The 22732-nt window shown below is 42.8% G+C and overlaps 1 protein-coding gene across 1 annotated transcript in view; it reads right to left on the reverse strand.

Moving 5' to 3' along the window:
* The window catches only part of LOC148454030 (stimulated by retinoic acid gene 6 protein-like), a 114234-nt gene that overhangs the window by 60246 nt on the left and 31256 nt on the right, over positions 1 to 22732 (reverse strand). The window contains exons 9-12 of the mRNA XM_088461279.1: positions 8199 to 8307; positions 5047 to 5197; positions 2792 to 2867; positions 13 to 94 (exon numbers count right to left, since the gene is read on the reverse strand). Coding sequence (XP_088317405.1) covers positions 13 to 94; positions 2792 to 2867; positions 5047 to 5197; positions 8199 to 8307 — 418 coding nt within the window. The remainder of the gene's footprint in view (positions 1 to 12; positions 95 to 2791; positions 2868 to 5046; positions 5198 to 8198; positions 8308 to 22732) is intronic.

Raw genomic sequence — 22732 nt, forward strand, 5'->3', positions numbered from 1 at the left:
GAAGAAACTTACCACACATTGGGAGGATGAAGGCTTGTGATATTTTATAGGAAGGAAACCTTTTTCCCCAATCCAGAGTCTCCTCATGTGTTTTCTATAAATATATAATACCAAAGGATTATTAGTTAAGTAGCCACATTGATGAACAGCTAACTTACCCTAAACAAATGTTATTTATAAAATGAAGTAAACAATGAGAAAGATTAAAGGCAGCTCTGAAATCTTATTGGCTGATACATTGTACTACTAGTAATGTTCTACAATAACCATCATTACACATCATCCCTTCAGTGGCCTGTTAGAGGCAAGCAATAGGAACTATCGCTGTATTGAGCCAAGTAAGGAGGACTCGGGAGACATGGAGAGTGGCCACTGGCATCTATACAGAGTTGAAATCATGTCAGCACTAACAAGTTTGTACAAAGTGAGCTTCAACTTGGGCCTTTAAATCCTTTATCTGGGGCATTATTGGTCACTTTTATATGCCGTGATCTGAGGGAAAATTTAAACAAACTGCTGCAACAAACATGGTTTGTCCAGCTTCAAAGCAACCCAATATTATTATTCTTACGTTGATCTGCATCTTAGTGCACAGTCTCATAATGCACAAGAACAAAGATCTTTGTTCTGCTGAGTTCTAGCACTGGTATCTGTGCTTTAGGCAGAATGCTATGCATATATGATCCTCATGTGATACAATTAGGGAGGTTTTTCCTTCAGAATGAAGTGTTGTGATGTCTCATAAACCAGGAAATAAAGTGGTTATGAATTAATTTCCAGTTACATATATGTAAACATTCCCATTTGACGTCAGTATACTGTAACAACTGTATTCCCACTTTCAACATATACTAGTCATTACAGTTTTCTGTCCAGATCAACAATGCAGCTCCCACCACGTAAAACCCTGTGCTTAGATTAGCAACCCCATAACTACCATAGTTTCATGCCTACCATTACAACCCACCTCATGTCCATTTTACCCTTTATTAGGCTTGCCATATCAACCCTTTAATTCGGGACATACGTGAATTACACAGGTTCTGTGACTGATTAAAAATAAGTGAAATGGAGACTTGAAGTCAGCCAGCCACAGAATCTGTGTAATCATATGTATCCATAATTAAAGGGATGATATGGCAAGCCTAACTATATAAACTGAAGTGCCAAAAGTCATGGGATAACAGTATGTAAAGGAACAGTAATTGTAGGTGGTGTCACCATACTGTGACCTCAGTCATAATCTGAGATCTGGTGAGTCAGTTTGAAAACCAGCTAGGTTGTTCATGGCAAGGCAACATGAATTATCGGAGTTCGAATGGTGCATGATAGTGAGTGCCCAACGATTTGGACATTCCATTTCCAAAGTGGTGCAGACATTCAACATTCCTCGTTCTACGGGGTCATGTGTGTACCAGTAACATCTCATGGAAGGCATTACCACCTACAGTGGACAGCACAGTGACCGACCATGGATGCTTAGTGACCATGATCAGTGGCGTCTGGCCAGAATTGTCCGTGGTAACATGCAAGTGACACTGGCTCAAATCACATCCACTTACAATGCAAGAGGTACCAGATGTATATCCATCAGGTCAGTGCAGCTTTCTTTAGCTTCCAGGAATATGGGAGCAGAAGATCCACCTGAGTGCCCCTGTTAACAATACGACAATGGACATAGCACCTCACCAAGGCTTGTGAAATTGCTAACTGGACCCTAAAGGACTGGAAACATGTTGTATGGTCTGATGAGTCACGGTTCCATTTGTTTTGGACTGATGGTACGGCTTGGGTGTAGCACAGACCCCATGAAGCCAGGGGCCCCAGTTGTCAACAAGGCACAATGCAGGCTGGTGGTGTTCCATAATGGTGTGGGGTGTGTTCACATGGCATGAGTTGGGTCCGCTGGTCTGTCTGAACACATCATTGACCGGTAACTGCTATGTTGCATCGCTTGATAACCATTTGCATGTACCCCCACATGATGGAATATTCCAGCAGCATAATGCACCATGTAATTGGTCGGAAGTTGTCCATAATTGGTCTGAGGAGCATTCTGGAGAGTTCCAACAAATGGTGTGGCCACCACGTTTGCCCAACATAAATCCAATCGAGCATTTATGGAACATGGTAGAGAGGTCCATTCGCACCCAAGATCATACACCTACAAATATCAGGTAGCTGTGGGAAGCTATCCAGGTGGCATGGGTCAACATCTCTCCAGAGATCTTTCGTCTACTTGTGGAATTTATGCCACATCAAGATGCTGCACTTCGCCGGGCTAGAGGGGGTCGTACACAATTCTAGGCATCTATCACATGGCATTTATTTTATATATCTTGTATGCCCCAGTTTTGAGTCTGACCTGCTTTTTACATTATCCAGCAGTGTGAAGCACTGTGGTGCTTTAAAAATCAACAATAACAATATCTCTTTTCTTGTCCGTGTATCCAAGGACTGTTGATTAGATCTCCATGGTTCCATTACCAGTGTACATGTAACAGTGAGCACAACTGTACCTGCTATGCTTCAATTAACTGAGCTGTTCATAGTTTGAGTCATCTGCTGCTGTGTGCCTATATAACTCTGGACCTGCACACACATCATTTCCAAAAAAATAGGGAATAATTAATTTTCTCTGCTTCCACTAAGAAGTAACAATAACAATTTACCCAGGTACACATAAAGATAATGAGATATCATTGCTTCGCTCCTTTTAAGCAAAAATTTAATTATAATTTTTCATGAGGGCATAAAATAAAAGGATACATTTGCATCAACAATCTCTTACCTGTAGCAAACTAATATGTGAAAGATGTATGAGACAGTAACTGCACTTGCAAAGAAAGTAGTGAAAAACCAAACACCTGAAAAATTGTAAAAACAGCAAAGCAAATCAATACAAATGAAATGAACAATTATTACATGTAAAGCACTGTGTAATATGTACAGTACAGTCTGAAATGTCATAGGTCTTAATCCTACCATGTACAGCTCTCATATATTAGTCTGCTGCTTCTACTTTGGCGGACTTTGGGCCTGATTCAGAGCCGCTCGTAAGCGGCCGCTCGTTTGCTCCGAGCGATGTTTTCCCAACTGCGCATGCGTACGGATCATTATACGCATGCGCGAACCAGTCAGTGCGTTCGAAATTCATGTGCTCGCAAAATAGCGAATGCCTGATAATTTGAGTGACAGAAAGAGGCGTATGTGGGTGGTAACAGGGGAAGGTGCTTGAAAACGGGGAGTGGAGATCCGAACACAGGCGTGCTTAAAAGTCAAAACGGGCGTTTTATGGGTGTGCATAATTAAAACAGCAGCGTCATTGACTACGTCACTGGGTTATTTTATAGCCAGAACTGCTTGCAAGATTGTGGTAGCAAAAACCAACCACAAGAATAGCGAGCAGTTCATACCCTGGTCGATGTACTCGATTAATTTAATAAATAGCGGACATGACGTAGGATGCGAGCGGCCAGGGTGCATATTTATCCAAAAAACGACCGCAAGTTTTGTTCGCTCGTTCAGACCTAGAGGTGTGAACAGACCGCAAAGAGCGAATGGTTCATTTGAATAGCCACCCCTATTTTCTGGACGAGCGAGCGCTAATTGCGTCCGGCTCTGAATCAGGCCCTTTATGCGTTAAATGAGCAAATATAACTCTTGTCTTATGTATTAGCATTTCAAGATGCTCTTTAGCACCTGTGCTGAAGTATCTTCATCTTCAAGTGTCAGGTCTTCTGCTTATGACGGCTCCTCACAGATGTGACCAAATACATTAGGTTTGAATGGAATAGCACAAATGCTATCTATGCAACTCAGTTAAAATCTGCAGTACATGTACTTGATCTCACTCTATTAGAATGTATCTAGTAAACATTTTGAACAATTAAAATGTAAAAGAAAATTGCACTTAATAATATTTCATATTGTTGGTGAAATGCATAGGTAATATAGCCCACCAGTTGTCCTTTCTGGAATTAGCCATACATGATAAGTAAATGACTGCATGTGCAGCCTTAAGGTGGCTACACACGGTACGATGTGTAGCCACTCATGCGACTGACGATCCAAGGGCCGACATATCGAGCAGTCCCTACACAAAGGGCGATCTGGTGCCCGACCGCCTGATATGCCCCCCATAGAGCTGCATGGTATTGTCAGACGATTTGCCAGATGTTTTGAACATGCAGAAATATCTGGCGAAGCGATGGACGACCCCACAGGAGTGAGCCATGCACGATATCGTGCATACACAAGGAACGATATAGCTGTTTTATCGTTTCAATGTGCCTGATTGTCAGCTATAGTGTTCCATGTGTAGGGCCTTTAGAGGGTGCCACAGTCTTTACTAAAGACGCTAAGTATCCAGTCTTAGAGTTAAGTGTTATTTTTTTACTTTACATGCATTGTTAACTCTTTTTAATAAATTGTACTCTTAGGGGTATATTTACTAAAGTGTGGGTTTTTAGAAGTGGAGATGTTGCCCACTTCCAAAAACTTGCACTTCCGTAAATAAAACCCTTAGAGCCTTCTGGTACATTCTCCCTGGTGGTATGGTAACGTCTGACTGAGGGTGGCTTGTCAGAATTGTATATCCAAGCTCACTCACATGTGCTTATGCTTATTTCCTAAGTAATGTAAATCTAGCAACTGGTAATTCAACCAAACATAGAAATTACTTTGTAATGTATACAAGTGATTACCTATAACGTATAAGCTAAAAATAATTAGCATCTGAAAAGTAGAAGCATGTGCATTCATCATCTGAAAGCAGGAACAGGTCTTAACAAAGCTGGAAATAATCTGGCAGTTTGGCCTGGGCACCAAACATCTAGATGAGGTTGCAAAATCGTCAGTTATCCTGTTACTCTGCGCTCCAGCATAATGGCCACACAGACCAGTGAGTGGTTAGAGTTAGTATACAGTAAGATGATGATCTGCTATTTGGCCTATGTGATCCACTTATCAATGGTTTGTCTACCTACAAAGTCTATTCTAAAAAAATCATTTGTTTAACAAAAATGTTTTTAAAGAACTGCTTACCCACAACGGTATCATTAAACTCCTTAAATGAGGCAACGGTTTGGTTATATCCTTCCCATGTCACATCAGGTGCCATCAGCACCATTTGTTCTTCCCACTGATCAAGCAGTTGTGTAAGAGTGGCAAAAACACTATATTCCAAAATAACAAACTGTGGAATAAATCATAAAGTGAGAAAATATAGCTGAAATTTGACCATATATATATTTATACCGATCAGCCATAGCATAAAAACTACTGACAGGTGAAGTGAATAACATTGATTATCTCGTTACAGTGGCATCTGTCAAGGAATGGGATCTATTAGGCAGTAAATTAATTCTCAGTTCTTAAAGTTGAAGTTTTGTAAGCAGGAAAAATGGACAAGTGTAGGGACCTGAGCAACTTTGACAAGAGCCATATTGTGATGGCTAGATGACAGGTCAGAGCATCTCCAAAACGACAGGATTTGTGGGGTATTCCCAGTAAGCAGTGGTTAGTACCTATTAAAAGTAGTCCAAGGACGAACAACCGTTGAACTGGCAACAGCATCACGGGCGCCAAACAAGCAGACCGTGGGGAATGAAGGCTAGCACATATGGACCAATGAAAGGTGTCAGCACGCACAGTGCATCACTGCTGCATATGGGGCTGTGTAGATGCAGACCGTTCAGAGTGCCCATGCTGACCCATGTCCCCCGCCGAAAGTGCCTACAATGGGCACGTAAGCATCAGAATTGGACCATGGAGCGATGGAAGAAGGTGGCCTGGTCTGATGAATAACATTTTGTTTTACATGATGTAGATGTCTGGGTGCATTTGCATCGTTTACCTGGAGAAGAGATGGTACCGGATGCACTATAGGAAGAAGGCAATCAGGGGAGGCAGTGTGATGCTTTGGGCATTGTTCTGCTGGGAAGCCTTGGGTCCTGGCATTCATGTGGATATTATTTGATATGTGCCACCCACCCAAACATTGCTGAAAACCACATACACCCCTTCATGGCAACGGTATTCACTGATGGCAGTGGCCTCTTTCAGCAGGATAATGTACCCTGCCACACTGCAAAACCTGTTTAGGAATGGTTTGAGGAACATGACGAGTAGACTAAAAACTCCCGAGATCCCAATCCGATTGAGCACCTGTGTGATTTGCCGAGTCATGGAGGCCCCACCTCGCAATTTACAGGATTTAAAGGAACTGCTGCTAACGTCCCTGTGCCAGAAACCACAGGACACCTCCAGAGGTCTTGTGGAGTTCTTGACTCGTCAGGTCAGAGCTATTTTGGCAGGATGAGAGAAACCTACACAATATTATATTAGTGGTGTAGGAGCATGGTATGTCTGATGGGAAGGTGTGTCATATATATATATATATATATATGTATATATATATATATATATATATGTATATGTATATATATATATATATATATATATGTATATATATAGTCAGGTGCATAAATATTGGGACATTGACAGAATTTTCATATTTTGGCCTCTATTCACCACCACAATGGCTTTGAAATGAAACAAACAAGATGTGCTTTAACTGCAGAGTTTCAGATTTAATTTGAGGATAATTACATCCAAATCAGGTGAACGGTGTAGGAACTACAACGGTTTCTATATGTGCCTCCCACTTTTTAAGGGGACAAAAGTAATGGTACTATCAACTCAAAAGCTATTTCATGGACAGGTGTGGGCTATTCCCTCGTTATTTCATTATCAATTAAGCAGGTAAAAGGTCTGGAGTTGATTCTAGGTGTGACATTTGCATTGGAATCAGTTGCTGTCGACTCTCAATATGAGATCCAAAGAGCTGTCACTATCAGTGAAGCAAGCCATCATTAGGCTGAAAAATCAAAACAAACCCATCAGAGAGATAGCAAAAACATTAGGTGTGGCTAAATCAACTGTTTGGAACATTCTTAAAAAGAAAGAATGCACCGGAGAGCTCAGCAACACCAAAAGACCTGGAAGACAACGGAAAACAACTGTGGTGGATGACAGAAGAATTATTTCCCTGGTGAAGAAAAACCCCTTCACAACAGTTGGCCAAATCAAGAACACTCTCCAGGAGGTAGGTGTATATGTGTCAGTCAACAATCAAGAGAAGACTTCACAAGAGTGAATATAGAGGGTTCACCACAATATGTAAACCATTGGTGAGCCACAAAAACAGGAAGACCAGATTAGAGTTTGCCAAACAACATCTAAAAAAGCCATTACAGTTCTGGAACAAAGACAAAGATCAACTTGAACCAGAGTGATGGGAAGAGATGAGTATGGAGAAGGAAAGGAACTGCTCATGATCCAATACATACCACCTCATCAGTGAAGCATGGTGGTGGCAGTGTCATGGCGTGGGCATGTATGGCTGCCAATGGAACTGGTTCCCTTGTATTTATTGATGATGTGACTGACAAAAGCAGCAGAATTAATTCTGAAGTGTTTCGGGCAATATTATATGCTCATATTCAGTCAAATGCTTCACAACTCATTGGACAGCGCTTCACAGTGCAGATGGACAATGACCCGAAGCATACTGCAAAAGCAACCAAAGAGTATTTTAAGGCTAAAAAGTGGAATGTTATGCAATGGCCAAGTCAATCCCCTGACCTGAATCCGTTTGAGCATACATTTCACTTGATGAAGACAAAACTGAAGGGAAAATGCCCCAAGAACAAGCAGGAACTGAAGACATTTGCAGTAGAGGCCTGGCAGAGCATCACCAGGGATGAAACCCAGCGTCTGGTGATGTCTATGCGTTCCAGACTTCAGGCTGTAATTGCCTGCAAAGGATTTGCAACAAAGAATTAAAAAGTGAAAGTTAGATTTAGGATTGTTTAGTTTGTCCCATTACTTTTGGCCCCTTAAAAAGTGGGAGGCCCATATAGAAACCGTCGTAATTCCTACACCGTTCACCTGATTTGGATGTAATTGCCCTCAAATTAAATCTGAAAGTCTTCAGTTAAAGCACATCTTGTTTGTTTCATTTCAAAGCCATTGTGGTGGTGAATAGAGGCCAAAATATGAATATTCTGTCAATGTTATTTTATAGGCCTAGATGTAATAGAGGGAGAGATTTTCCAAGTGCAGAAGTTTTTGTAATTTAGCTGGAAGATTTAAAGCGCCAATTTTGTATAATGCAAAACCAACCTGTAACTTACAATGTATAGGCAGAACAGCGACAGGACAGTAGTACCAATCATTCTGCTGGGAAACTTAAAACATGGATCCCAGGTATATATTTTTCTTTCAAACCAAGACTTCTTTACCCTGAAATGAGATATATATTGTTAAGTATGTAAAATTGAAAATTATCATTTTTTTTTATAGCAACCTGAGCTGCCCATGCCAAAAACTGGACCATTCCCTCACTTGCTATGGTTGTTTTAAAAATAAAATTTAATTTTTCAATGCAAACCTTGACAAACCCTTACTCTTTGTCAACCTCCTCTCCTCTGATTAAGTGGAATCCTTTGCATATACAGATCTGCCCAGCTATTTTGTTACTCATGGCGTGGCGTGAGTCGCGCCATGGACTTGTGGCGTGGCGTGCAGGCCTCTGAGTCGCGCATGCCCAGTGGAGGGTTTACAATGGGATCTGTAGTGCCAAGAGAGGGCTCTGTATTTCAATGAATAGTGATTTCATACTGTAACTGCAGAAACTGCTAGTGAATCTATTGTCTAGAATGAGAGACAGGCCTCTGTATCACAAACTGTGCGCCCAAAACGCAAAACGCAAACATGCGACAACGCATATGCGGTCTCAGCCTTGTGCACTATGGCTACGTCCCTTGGACTGTGTCTGAGAGTAGTTTCCGTCTGTGAGAGAGCGCTCTGTGTTCAAAGCTGACTGCGTTTGAAGCGCAAAATAGCGTTGCATCGCAAACTTATGACATTGGTGATGCTGCTCCAACCTTGCACACTAAGTACGGTAGTAGTGGGATCTGTATGAGAGAGAGCTCTCTGTATTACACGGTTGGCGCTATGGTGGCTGTCAGCCATCTGCGATGGATTAGAAATGGAGGGGGGTACAATGGGATCTGTGGCGCCAAGCCATACTCCATGTAGCGCTATGCTATCACTGAGCATGCGCAGTTGGCTGTATTACTGCAGTCGGTACAGTATTGTATGCTGTTGCATTTCCATCTCTGGCGGGCGCATGCCCAGTAGGAGGGTTGCGATGGGATTTCTGGCGCATGCCCAGTGGGGCCGAGAGTCATACACAGTGCGCATCAGGTCCCTTCCCCCAAAGCAAGCAAGAGCCTCACCTTACCATAATAATAACACACTTTCACTGTGTGTGAATCATGACCCGCTACTGTACAGTATGATATTCCATACTGTACGCCATGGCGTACAGTACATAGCCATAGCGCTACAAGGGTATGGCTATGGCGCAGCACCACTGGCAATGCATTGCAACCCCGCCACTGGGCACGCGCCAGAGATCCTATTTGTACCGTAACCCATCAGAACTGGCTATAAGTTACCACAATGCAAACTGTGCTGACATTGACGCAATTTTGCGGTTTAAACGCGGAGTCAGTTTGTACTATAGAGACCCCTCTCTTATACACAGTCAACTATCAGTTACTAAACATATTAAATTACTAAAGTTTCCAAGTCTAGGACAGCATTTTCATTGACGCAAGTTTGCGCTCTGCATCTGCCCTACAAACTGCTGTTAGTCCACTACTGTAGCACCTTATGAAGTCATGATTTTACTATTGTGTATACTGTGCGGTAAGTCTCGGACAGTGCAGAATGGCTCTAGTGTGAAAATTCAACAGTACTGTTAGCAATACAGACAACTGGGCATGCGCCATGGCATAGCGCTACTTAATGTATGACTTGGCTCCACTGGACATGCGGCACACATTCCATTGTGATTAAAACCCGACCACTGGGCACGCCCAGACATTGACTCAATTTTGCGGTTTAAACGCGCAGTCAGTTTGATATACAGAAACCAGTCTCTTTAAAAGGGTCCATTGCCACTTGATGGTCATAATAAATCACTATAATGTCCACGTTCATGTCAGCGCCGGCATTGACGCAAGTTTGCGTTCTAAGGTACAGTACTGTATGTACAATAATAAAAATCCTATTTTCGCTGTTTGACTCCCGAAGCACTGGGCAGGCATGCGCTCCACATGTACTGTATTGAATACTGAATATTTTAAGTGAAGATTTTAAAAATAAATTAAAAAAACATACTGTATTTTCAAGGTCTCGAACCCACGGAACAAGAAGAGGGGAGAAGCAGTGAGACTAGGCATTAGACCGCTAGGCCACACGCTTCACCCATTACTAGAGTTCTGTCGTTTGTAAAGTCTAAAGTCTAAGTCTGGGACAGTGCCGACAATATTTACATTTGCGCAAACACAGTATGATTTCAACCGCACAGTCAGTGGATAATACAGAGCTTAATGATTTCAAACTGGATTAGACATTCTTCTACCGCTTTATTATACCGTACATTCCTGATTCCATGTGAAAAACGTTGTAATACTGTATAGTGTACCGAATCACCGCTTCTGACAAACAATCATCGGGCAGTGATACAGAACATACCGTACGGTACATTGGAAATCACATGCATGCGCTATGTAGTTTAGGAAAAGTGACACCTGGTGGGCAAAATGTTGTATTACACGTAATGAAATCACACGCATGCGCTATGTAGTTTAGGAAAAGTGACACCTGGTGGGCAAAATGTTGTATTACACGTAATGAAATCAGACGCATGCGCTATGTAGTTTAGGAAAAGTGACATCTGGTGGGCAAAATGTTGTATTACACGTAATGACTTTTTTCACTACTAAACTTTCTTTGTGGCGCGACTCATGGCGTGGTGTGTGGCGCGCCATGCGTGGCGTGAGAGATAGCGCATACTGTATTGTACATACGGTACGGTGCAGTAACTGAATAGTAGAGAAGTTGCCCGAGTTGTTGTCACGGTATAACCGATACTGTAGATTAATGAGATGCACGCACAGCTTTCACTGATATGGGATGCATTACAGTATGACAATTTTTTTTTTTTTTTATTAAAAAACAGCAGCGGGAGGAGTGCACAAGGATGAGGCCACTCTCTGTGGTTCACTGTAGCTTTCGTGTGGGCTAGTGGTTAGGTGATCACTTTGGTAGAATTATGGTCCCATGTTCGATCCTTGGAAAAGAATATACCGTACCGTATATTTTTTTTTATTGTCACTTTCTGCTCTGGACATTATAGTGAAACTACTTTAGTAGTGTTGTACTGTACTGTAATACTGTAGTGTTGTTGTTTAAAAGGCTGCTTAAAAGTAAGACATTACAAACAGATTGTGTGTTTCAATAGTGCAAAACTTTCATCAATGTCTGCGCTGTGGTGGCTGTCTGCTTTGAGGGGTTGCAATGGGATTTCATGCGCATGCCCAGTGGAGGGTTTACAATGGGATCTGTAGTGCCAAGAGAGGGCTCTGTATTTCAATGAATAGTGATTTCATACTGTAACTGCAGAAACTGCTAGTGAATCTACTGTCTAGAATGAGAGACAGGGCTCTGCATCACAAACTGTGCACCCAAAACGCAAAACGCAAACATGCGACAACTCATATGCGGTCTCAGCCTTGTGCACTATGGCTACGTCCCTTGGACTGTGTCTGAGAGTGGTTTCCGTCTGTGAGAGAGCGCTCTGTGTTCAAAGCTGACAGTGCATTTGAAGCGCAAAATAGTGTTGCATCGCAAACTTATGACATTGGTGATGCTGCTCCAACCTTGCACACTAAGTACGGTAGCAGTGGGATCTGTATGAGAGAGAGCTCTCTGTATTACACGGTTGGCGCTATGGTGGCTGTCAGCCATCTGCGATGGATTAGAAATGGAGGGGGGTACAATGGGATCTGTGGCGCCAAGCCATACGCCATGTAGCGCTATGCTATCACTGAGCATGCGCAGTTGGCTGTATTACTGCAGTCGGTACAGTATTGTATTCTGTTGCATTTCCATCTCTGGCGGGCGCATGCCCAGTAGGAGGGTTGCGATGGGATTTCTGGCGCATGCCCAGTGGGGCCGAGAGTCATACACAGTGCGCATCAGGTCCCTTCCCCCAAAGCAAGCAAGAGCCTCACCTTACCATAATAAAGGAAGCTTTGTTAATCCATTTACTGTAAGCAGTCAGCTCTGCCCTAGTGTCCTGAAAAATGCTACGAATTGTCACCATTGCCAAGGACACCATCCCCCGTCTGCTAGGACAACTAGTGTGCCGCTATGAATGTGCCTGTACTGAATATTAAAAACTGACGGTGCCGTTGAATTTAGCACCACAGAATAGTGATTTTATAACTGCAGAAACTGCTAGTGAATCTATTGTCTAGAATGAGAGACAGGCCTCTGTATCACAAACTGTGCGCCCAAAACGCAAAAATGCGACAACGCATATGCGGTCTCAGCCTTGTGCACTATGGCTACGTCCCTTGGACTGTGTCTGAGAGTAGTTTCCGTCTGTGAGAGAGCGCTCTGTGTTCAAAGCTGACAGTGCATTTGAAGCGCAAAATAGCGTTGCATCGCAAACTTATGACATTGGTGATGCTGCTCCAACCTTGCACACTAAGTACGGTAGTAGTGGGATCTGTATGAGAGAGAGCTCTCTGTATTACACGGTTGGCGCTATGGTGGCTGTCAGCCATCTGCGATGGATTAGAAATGGAGGGGGGTACAATGGGATCTGTGGCGCCAAGCCATACGCCATGTAGCGCTATGCTATCACTGAGCATGCGCAGTTGGCTGTATTACTGCAGTCGGTACAGTATTGTATGCTGTTGCATTTCCATCTCTGGCGGGCGCATGCCCAGTAGGAGGGTTGCGATGGGATTTCTGGCGCATGCCCAGTGGGGCCGAGAGTCATACACAGTGCGCATCTGGTCCCTTCCCCCAAAGCAAGCAAGAGCCTCACCTTACCATAATAATAACACACTTTCACTGTGTGTGAATCATGACCCGCTACTGTACAGTATGATATTCCATACTGTACGCCATGGCGTACAGTACATAGCCATAGCGCTACAAGGGTATGGCTATGGCGCAGCACCACTGGCAATGCATTGCAACCCCGCCACTGGGCACGCGCCAGAGATCCTATTTGTACCGTAACCCATCAGAACTGGCTATAAGTTACCACAATGCAAACTGTGCTGACATTGACGCAATTTTGTGGTTTAAACGCGGAGTCAGTTTGTACTATAGAGACCCCTCTCTTATACACAGTCAACTATCAGTTACTAAACATATTAAATTACTAAAGTTTCCAAGTCTAGGACAGCATTTTCATTGACGCAAGTTTGCGCTCTGCATCTGCATCTGCCCTACAAACTGCTGTTAGTCCACTACTGTAGCACCTTATGAAGTCATGAATTTACTATTGTGTATACTGTGCGGTAAGTCTCGGACAGTGCAGAATGGCTCTAGTGTGAAAATTCAACAGTACTGTTAGCAATACAGACAACTGGGCATGCGCCATGGCATAGCGCTACTTAATGTATGGCTTGGCTCCACTGGACATGCGGCACACATTCCATTGTGATTAAAACCCGACCACTGGGCACGCCCAGACATTGACGCAATTTTGCGGTTTAAACGCGCAGTCAGTTTGATATACAGAAACCAGTCTCTTTAAAAGGGTCCATTGCCACTTGATGGTCATAATAAATCACTATAATGTCCACGTTCATGTCAGCGCCGGCATTGACGCAAGTTTGCGTTCTAAGGTACAGTACTGTATGTACAATAATAAAAATCCTATTTTCGCTGTTTGACTCCCGAAGCACTGGGCAGGCATGCGCTCCACATGTACTGTATTGAATACTGAATATTTTAAGTGAAGATTTTAAAAATAAATTAAAAAAACATACTGTATTTTCAAGGTCTCGAACCCACGGAACAAGAAGAGGGGAGAAGCAGTGAGACTAGGCATTAGACCGCTAGGCCACACGCTTCACCCATTACTAGAGTTCTGTCGTTTGTAAAGTCTAAAGTCTAAGTCTGGGACAGTGCCGACAATATTTACATTTGCGCAAACACAGTATGATTTCAACCGCACAGTCAGTGGATAATACAGAGCTTAATGATTTCAAACTGGATTAGACATTCTTCTACCGCTTTATTATACCGTACATTCCTGATTCCATGTGAAAAACGTTGTAATACTGTATAGTGTACCGAATCACCGCTTCTGTCAAACAATCATCGGGCGGTGATACAGAACATACCGTACGGTACATTGGAAATCACATGCATGCGCTATGTAGTTTAGGAAAAGTGACACCTGGTGGGCAAAATGTTGTATTACACGTAATGAAATCACACGCATGTGCTATGTAGTTTAGGAAAAGTGACACCTGGTGGGCAAAATGTTGTATTACACGTAATGAAATCAGACGCATGCGCTATGTAGTTTAGGAAAAGTGACATCTGGTGGGCAAAATGTTGTATTACATGTAATGACTTTTTTCACTACTAAACTTTCTTTGTGGCGCGACTCATGGCGTGGTGTGTGGCGCGCCATGCGTGGCGTGAGAGATAGTGCTGTGATGCCACGTTATAGCTGGGCACATCAGTATATGTAATGAAAGGGGACAGGGCTCCTCCCCCTGCACCTCGTTGCTATCAATGCCAAAGCCCCTCTCCTCCACTGATGCTGTTGTTTAGATATCTACTTTCTGCTAATTGTTTGGCCACACTCCCTCTCTTAATATCTGGTACAGTAATCCTGATGATTTTAATGTATGTCATTCTAATTGCATTATATGCTTGCTGATGTATTGGATTGTGCTTTCCTTCCCCTATACCCCCTCACTCTATCTTTTCTTCTATATCCCACACTTTTTTAAACCGCAATAAAAATCTATTCATGATAAAAAAAAATGGTTTCAGAAACTCAAGAAAACAGTATCAGTAGTGCTCAGGGGCGAATTGGGAATTAAAAATTGTCCTGGAAAAAAGTTTAGAAGGGGCCTCATGTAGGTGGGAATAAATAATATGTAGGTGGGTTAGTAAACTATATGACCTAGGCACAATACAGTACAATACAATGCAATACAAAGAGCATCTACATGAGAGAGAGCAACCATATGACTGTCAAACAGTATAGATGACATCCCAGTGACCACAATACAGTAAAATGCATCCCAGTGTTTGCCATACAGTACTGTTAGCATAAAAAAGGTGAGGCAGTCGCAGGAAAAGGAGGTAATAGTTAATTAATGAACTCAAAACAGTTATCCATAAAAGGATATACTCATTTATTTATAAAACATCACATATTTAATAACAATAGGACAAACAATGAATAAATTTATATCAATAATAATAGGACATGAAAATTAAAATGAATAAGACTCCTGGATACGGCTCAATATATAGAAAAATTCCTCCTTTTTCTCCACAAAATAATTTTAATTGCAGTGCTGTTGGTAAAGTCACTGAATAAGTAGGTGGGCTAATTAGCCTGTATATACAGTAGGTAAAGAAGATTGTTGCATATAAAGTTGTTACCTGTGACTCCTGTCCTTGGTAAGAAGAAATGAAGTAGTATTAGCAAGGGTCACAAGTAAATTTGATAGTAATCTGTAAGTGCGCTCAACCCGACCAGCGGGGAGCGCCCGGTGACCGGGGCTGTCTTTGGGAATCCTGGGATCACGGATGAGGCGGTGGATCGGCTGATCACGATATGCTCCCTGAGCGATATCGTGTAGTGTTGTCCCCGGCAGGCTGTGCTCAATGTCGTTCATGACATTGAGCACAGCCACTGAACGATATCATTAACGATATCGTTCAGCGCCGGGCTCTCTCCCCCATTCCCTGACATGCAGCAACCTGACGAGATCGTCAGGTTGGCCTGCATGTCAGCCCGATGAACGATGATGACGAACGACCCGCGGGAATGCGCGTCGTCATCATCGTTCATCTTTTTGGTGTTAAAAATGGACGATAAAGTGGACGACTGAACGATAACGATATCGTTATCGTTCAGTCGTCCACTTTATCGCCCAGTGTGTACGCACCATTACAGCTCCAGCTGTGAAGGTTGCCGGGGAAGAGAATCACACCCGGTAGCCGAGTCAAACAGCACGCCTCATGTGCCGTGTGCCGCCGGGCAGTGCAATTATGGTATCTGTTAATCCCAATTGATGTAAACAGCCGGGCACTGGTTAGTCACCAGGGAAGAATACTCTGTCTCTGATGGTAGGTGTAGCCGGAGGTGATCGACAGGCAATCCGAGTCTTGCAGGTGCATGCAGGGGTGAAAGTAAGTGGAGGAGAGCCGTGTCCACAGGATAGCTTTAGCGTGTATAGTATACCTACGCGTTTCGATGTCACATGGACATCTGTTTCAAGGTGAATACACTATAATCAAGTCCAGACACTTAAATATCAATCCTAATTAATTGCTTTTAGTACAGCTGTTGTTCAATTAGGATAATTGGTTTGAGTGCAGTGTTTTACAAAATATTGAGAGAATTAAACAAAATACAGTCGCACTGAGATTGAAGGTATTTTTGCAAACTCCTAAGCGCCGAGGTTTATTTCTGTTTATCAGTACTGTTAGCATTCCAGTGTGTGTCATATGGTATAATGAGTATCCCTGTGACTGCCATCCAGTATCCCAGTGATCCTAATACAGTACAAACAGTATGTCGCTGACTGCCAATTCTGTATAAACATAATTTCAGTGAGTGCTATACAGTACAGACATCATCCCACTAACTACTATACAGTACAGACAACATCCCAATGATATTTATATAGTACAGCTAATTATAAGAACAACATCATCACAGTTAATGTATAAAGCACCACAAATTTAAAAATGTTTACAGAAAGTTACAGTTCATACATAAGACAAGGTGAGGACTTGAATCAATAGGTATAGAGGGCCCTGTACATGTGACATTTTTAGAGGGGGGAGCAATGTGAGATACTAGGAATACTGTTAGGGGGTAGTGTCAAATGGAGTGGAAAAGGCTATCGTGATGTATTGCTATTTGACAGAAGGTAAAGAATTGACAGAGTATGGTGGCATACCCATGACTCTAACAGATGGGTTAGAGGTATGCCGCAGGAAGTGAGTGGTGGTGTGAAAAATGTGAACGGAGTGTGGGGTCCTGGTTAGGAGTAGAGAGGAAGACAAGAGGCTCAGAGGGTAGATTAAGTGACAGATGGATAGGTAGCAGAGGGGGTGCTTGGAGCAGAGCATAGTCGTGTTGGGGTTGCTGATAGGAGTGAGAATGGGAGTGAGGAGGCGGATTGCTAGGTAGATAGAAAATAACTGATAAATGCCTTTATCTTTAAGGCAATGAAAGGTGATAGAGTATCTGTCACCATCAGATTCCAGCAGTAGTAGTCTTGGGTCAGTTACAACTACAGAGGCTGCATTCATCAGATGCTGCCAGATCCAGGGGAGGATGTAGGCTTCTAGCCATGGGCTGTGATGCAGGTCTCTGCATAAAGGGTGTGCTGCAATGTAGGGATGACCATTGATCATCATGTTTTGCCGCCGATTGATGATAGTTTTGCATTGATGGTGTAGATCGAATGATTCTCCGCCATTCTGTCAGCAATGGTTTTGGGTTTTTATTCCAGATACAGGGAGGATGGAGCTTAGGCCCACCCCCATGTCATGCCACTAAGCCCCACCACTGAACTTGATTTGCCTATGGCTTGCCATGCTCTACAGCAGGGATGACCATTGGTAGGTTCAAACTATTGATTGTTCTCTGTCGATGGTTTCATTTCATACCATTGATGTTGATTGCCAATGGCACCATCGATGGTTAGTGACTGATGGCCATCACTACTGCAATGACAGGCAGACTACTTAGCTGTCTAACGTGTTCCTTCAGTTCCGTCCCCATTAGGATGGGGCTGGCCCTGGTGAGTTCAGAAAGCAGCTTCGCACAGCAACAACCCAATCTCTTCCTCCCTCCCTCCACCTTCCACCCGATGGCAGCTACAAAATATAAAAATAATGATTCAAAAGTAATCACTTGACCAAAAGGACAGACCCATCAGGACATTCGGCTGTCTATTGGCCCTGGTAAGTTCAGAACGCAGCCTTGCGCAGCAACACCCCACTTTCTCCCTCCCTCCACCTTCCACCCGATGGCAGCTAAAAAATATAAAAATAATGATTGAAAAAAAAAATCACTTGGCCAACAGGCAGCCCCATCAGGCCAGCACCCACCAGGAAAATTCCCTGTGAACCCTTTGGCCTTTCTGACTCTAGTAGTGCTGAATAACAGCACACTCACTAATACTGTATTCCTCACAGCTGTTTCTACCATTATCACATATATAGCAATGAAAGAAGGTCAGTCCTGATACTGATAGAAAGGTATGAAACGACAGAAGTACATCAGCCACCCTACATAGCACATTTATACATGATATATAAAGTTAAATGTGCAAGGCCATGCACAGTGTAAGATTTTGAACATACAGTATTATGAGAATGCCATATGAATACTTTCTTCCTGTACTGGACTCGATTGCAAAGATTGAGCAGCTCATTTCATTAAAGAAGACTCAATACATTGTAGGGCTGTTTAGGTTCTGGAGAATTTTTTTATTAAATACTTAGGGGTATATTTACTAAAGTGAGAGTTTTTAGAAGTGGAGATGTTGCCCTTAGCAACCAATCAGATTCTACTTAACATTTTACTAGCACCTGCTAAAAGACAATAGCTAGAATCTGATTGGTTGCTATGGGCAACATCTCCACTTCTGAATGCTCTCACTTTAGTAAATGTAACCCTTAGGGTTGATGCTGAGACCAATTTATGATTGGAAAAAGAGTAAGTCCTCAATTCAGCTTAGCCCATAAAAAGAATAAACGCCACTGTAGAACCAGCTTTTCCTTGTGGATGCTGCTGTAAAACATGTAGAATCAACCTGCAACTATAAGAACTGACTTACTTATCTTAGGATGGGTATACAAAGAATGGGTAGCTGTTTGCATCAGTGTAACCTAGAAACAGTCTTTTTTTAAAGTGGAAATGGTACTTGCAAAAGAAAATACAAAAGGTTGGTCAAGATACCAAAATGATGTACCAGCAATGCTGACCTGATGAGTGTAGTCCACGTTATAGATGAGAAAAACAGACCTTTCTGCTAGTAAACTGACAGTTAGGCCCTAGTTAAGGGTCTCACAATATGGATAATGTCATGGGAACAAGATAACCGGTCAATCAACAGCAAACATTTATGGTGACAGACCTGTCAGTTCCTAATTGGGCATGTTGATGCACACTTTGGAAACAACCACAATGATTGATTGGAGCTAAATATAGCTCAGAACACTATAAAGAAGTGGCCTGCCCTAGTATGGCAAATGGTGTTGATGTCCTTATATAATGTGCCACTTATTGCAAACTGACATTCTGTGGACTATTGACTATTAATAGCTCAATCTGCCATATATAAATGCTGGAAAGGGGCCCTTATGCAGTATGCACCTGCAACCCTGGCAGTACCAAATAGAGGATGTCTCTGAAACCATGTTTCCCCATAGTTGCTCTGGATCTCGAGCAGTCATCTTATTTGCTCTTATATAATGCATCACTAGAATAAGGGGGAATCAGTATGAATGACCGCCGGACGTTAGCCCAGTGGTTCAAATCCCGAAGCCGGAAGCCTGATGGGGGAAAATCCAGACAGCGCAGGTAATTATACTATCCATACCCCTCTCCCCGTCCTAACCCTCCCTTAGGGGTGCCTAACCCTAACCTCCCCCCCCCCCAACAGTGTCTAACCCTAACCTCCCCCCGTTAGTGCCTAAACCTAACCCCCACTCCCCACACCCTAAACCTAACCCTCCCAGGGGGTGCCTAACCCTAACATCCCCCCCTAGTGCCTAAACCTAACCGCCCCTTCCCCTAGCCTAACCTTAACATTCCCTGGGGGGGTGCCTAACCCTAAGTCCCCCGGGGGTCCCTAAACCTAACCCCCCATCCCCGGGTAAGTATATACTCACCCCCGGCAGAGGACGATCGGTCCGGCGTCCTCTCTGTGTTCTGGCATCGGGATTAACATAGGCGCCGGTATTTTGACGCCTATGTTAAATCCCTTGCCAGGATTACAGTGTCGGGATTGAGACCAGCGGCCGCATAACTACATCCCGAATACGGGGCAGAGTAATTTTAAAATGCCCTCAGGCACTTTACCTGTATCTCTGTGATGCAGTAACCTGAGTGCTTAGGAGGCTATTTAGTCAGTGGCATCACAAGGAGGGTGCGGACCGCACCCGGGTGTCACCCGCCGAGGGGGAGACACCAAAGTACAGACTCCGTGACAGGAGCTGGTTCTGCACTGTAGCAACAGGAACGCCTGCCGTTTGTGGGAGGCACCACCGACATCACCAGTGATGTCAGTGGAGAGCTTCCTGCTCTGTTAGAGCAGGAAGCTCTCTGGGGCTTGCGACGGACGAGACCCTACCACAAGGATCTTGTTGCAAGCCCCGATGGTCGCGACCATCATCTGGCCACCCGCAAAAGCTGTGGGTGGTAACCCACAGATTAGCGAGCGGCCAGGAGGCAGCAACAACAACAAAAAAAAACGCCCTGAATCAGAGCGAGCGTTCTTAAAGAGCGTCTGGCTCTGAATCAGGGCCAGTGTGCCTGATTCAGATCCGTACACAAATGCTATCACAGATGTGTTCTCTCATAGATCGCAATAGCGAGAATATGCTAATGTTTCCAAAGCCTCCCCAGCCATAGGGACTCCCACTGCTGCCTTCTCATATCCATCTGACGACTTGCAACAGCGTAAACATCGGTTACATCGACGCAGATTAGGCTGCCAGCAGCCTTCTGAGTAAGTCTAAGCTGTTGCAGACATAGCGGGTCTTCAGAAACGCAGAGGCCTCTCCTGCTGCAAGCAAGAACGCAATGGCTAAATTATGCTCGCCCAGAGAAGTGTTTAAATGGTCCAGACAAGCCTGTATTTCTCAAGCCTCCCCATTACCTCCCCCAAATGCTAACTACCTGTTACTCACTTTGCAAATCAAACCTCTGTGCGAGCATTGTGCATTGTAAAATAGTGTGAAGTTATGCAACTAAGAGGGGTATTCAATATGAAACGTTAACTTCACTGCCGAAGTTAACGTTTCATATCGGAGTTTTTACCTGCGTTAAAGTATCGGGCGCGCTCCCGCTTATACCCGTATTCAATATAAAATTAACGAAAACGGGAAACTCCGAAGTTAAATTTGCTTAAAGTTACGAATTTTTCCTTAAAAAAATTGTAAGACCCCCCTAAAGTTGTAAAAACATGGGGGATCACTATGGGTACCCCCGTTTTAGCCTTTAAATGAAAGTCGGGGATTTAAATAGCCGCAGCAGGTGTTTTTTTCACAACATTGAAGAAGTGTTGCAGAAGAGCACTTAGGTTATTTTTTTCGTTTTTTTAAGTGGTCACATCAAATTTGGGGTACATGAAAATGGGTACTAGATTATTTTGATGTCCCGAAAGTCAGTTTTTAAAAATTCTGCATTTGTGCACCTGCCGCTATAAATCTATTCTAGAAAACACCTGCCGCATACATGCAGAATAGCCCTGAACCTATTTCCCTATTGTTAAACAATTTTTTCCCAATTTTTTTTTTTTCACCCCAATTTTTTAATGAATTTTTTGGGGTGTCCCTATTTTTTTTTTTTTTACACAGTTCTTATTTAAATGTCATTCCCAGGGATGCAGGCTATTTTTTTTAAGCCTGCACCCCTAAACCCCAATTCTGCACTTTTTTTCGACACCTATTCAATGGTGAAAAGTTATCCCCGTTTTTTATCAAAGACTTTTCAAAACTGCGATAAGTCTTTGAAATTGAATATGGTGTAAAAGTAAAACCTGCGATAATGATGTCATACCTCCGATATTAACGCAAAAACGATGTTATCGCTCCCATATTGAATACCGCTGTTAGACTGACTACTTGAAATTATCGAAATAGCAGAGATTATAACTACAATGAGGACTACTATGTCATAGCTGGCAGTCCAATCAAGATCAGGTGATTGATCAGGGGCACACCTGCCTGACATTTCTTTTTTAATTTACACATATTGTTTAATCTTTGTTGGAGTAGTTACAATATAGCTAAAATTGTCTGAAACTTCCAAAACCAATCAATAAAAAAGTAGATCAAACGTAAATTGCACTCAGCAAATACAGTAAATACAAAAGATGCTATGGGGAGGTCCCCAATCATCTAGGGTAAGCAAAATAATAATTTTCATGGTAAATAATTCACAGTGCTATTTATTCAATGAATCTCCACTACAATCTCATTACTGCAAGAAATTAAAGTTAATCCAACATTTATTTTAAAAGTATCAGTGAATAGCAGTAATGTCCATATCCACAACATCTAATGCACAAACATTTATCAGAGTGCCATAACCAAAAAATATTTAATAATACCCTCCCAGAGGCCACTTTAGGATTAAAAAAATTAAATCTCTGTAAATCAGCGTTAATGTTAGTGGTGGGGAAATACGCATATTTGTTTGTTCTACAGTATATCATAATCTGAAAATCAGTATGTAAATAGTTTACCCATTAGTGTACACAAATTACAGAATTATGCCTTGAACACTTGTGATTCTATTATTCTCGTCTGTTTTTTACCCAGCTGGATCTTCAGCATCCTTGAAAATGGC

The sequence above is a fragment of the Taudactylus pleione genome, unplaced genomic scaffold (genome assembly GCF_031769625.1).
Source record: "Taudactylus pleione unplaced genomic scaffold, aTauple2 ptg001032l, whole genome shotgun sequence".
Classification (NCBI taxonomy): domain Eukaryota; kingdom Metazoa; phylum Chordata; class Amphibia; order Anura; family Myobatrachidae; genus Taudactylus; species Taudactylus pleione.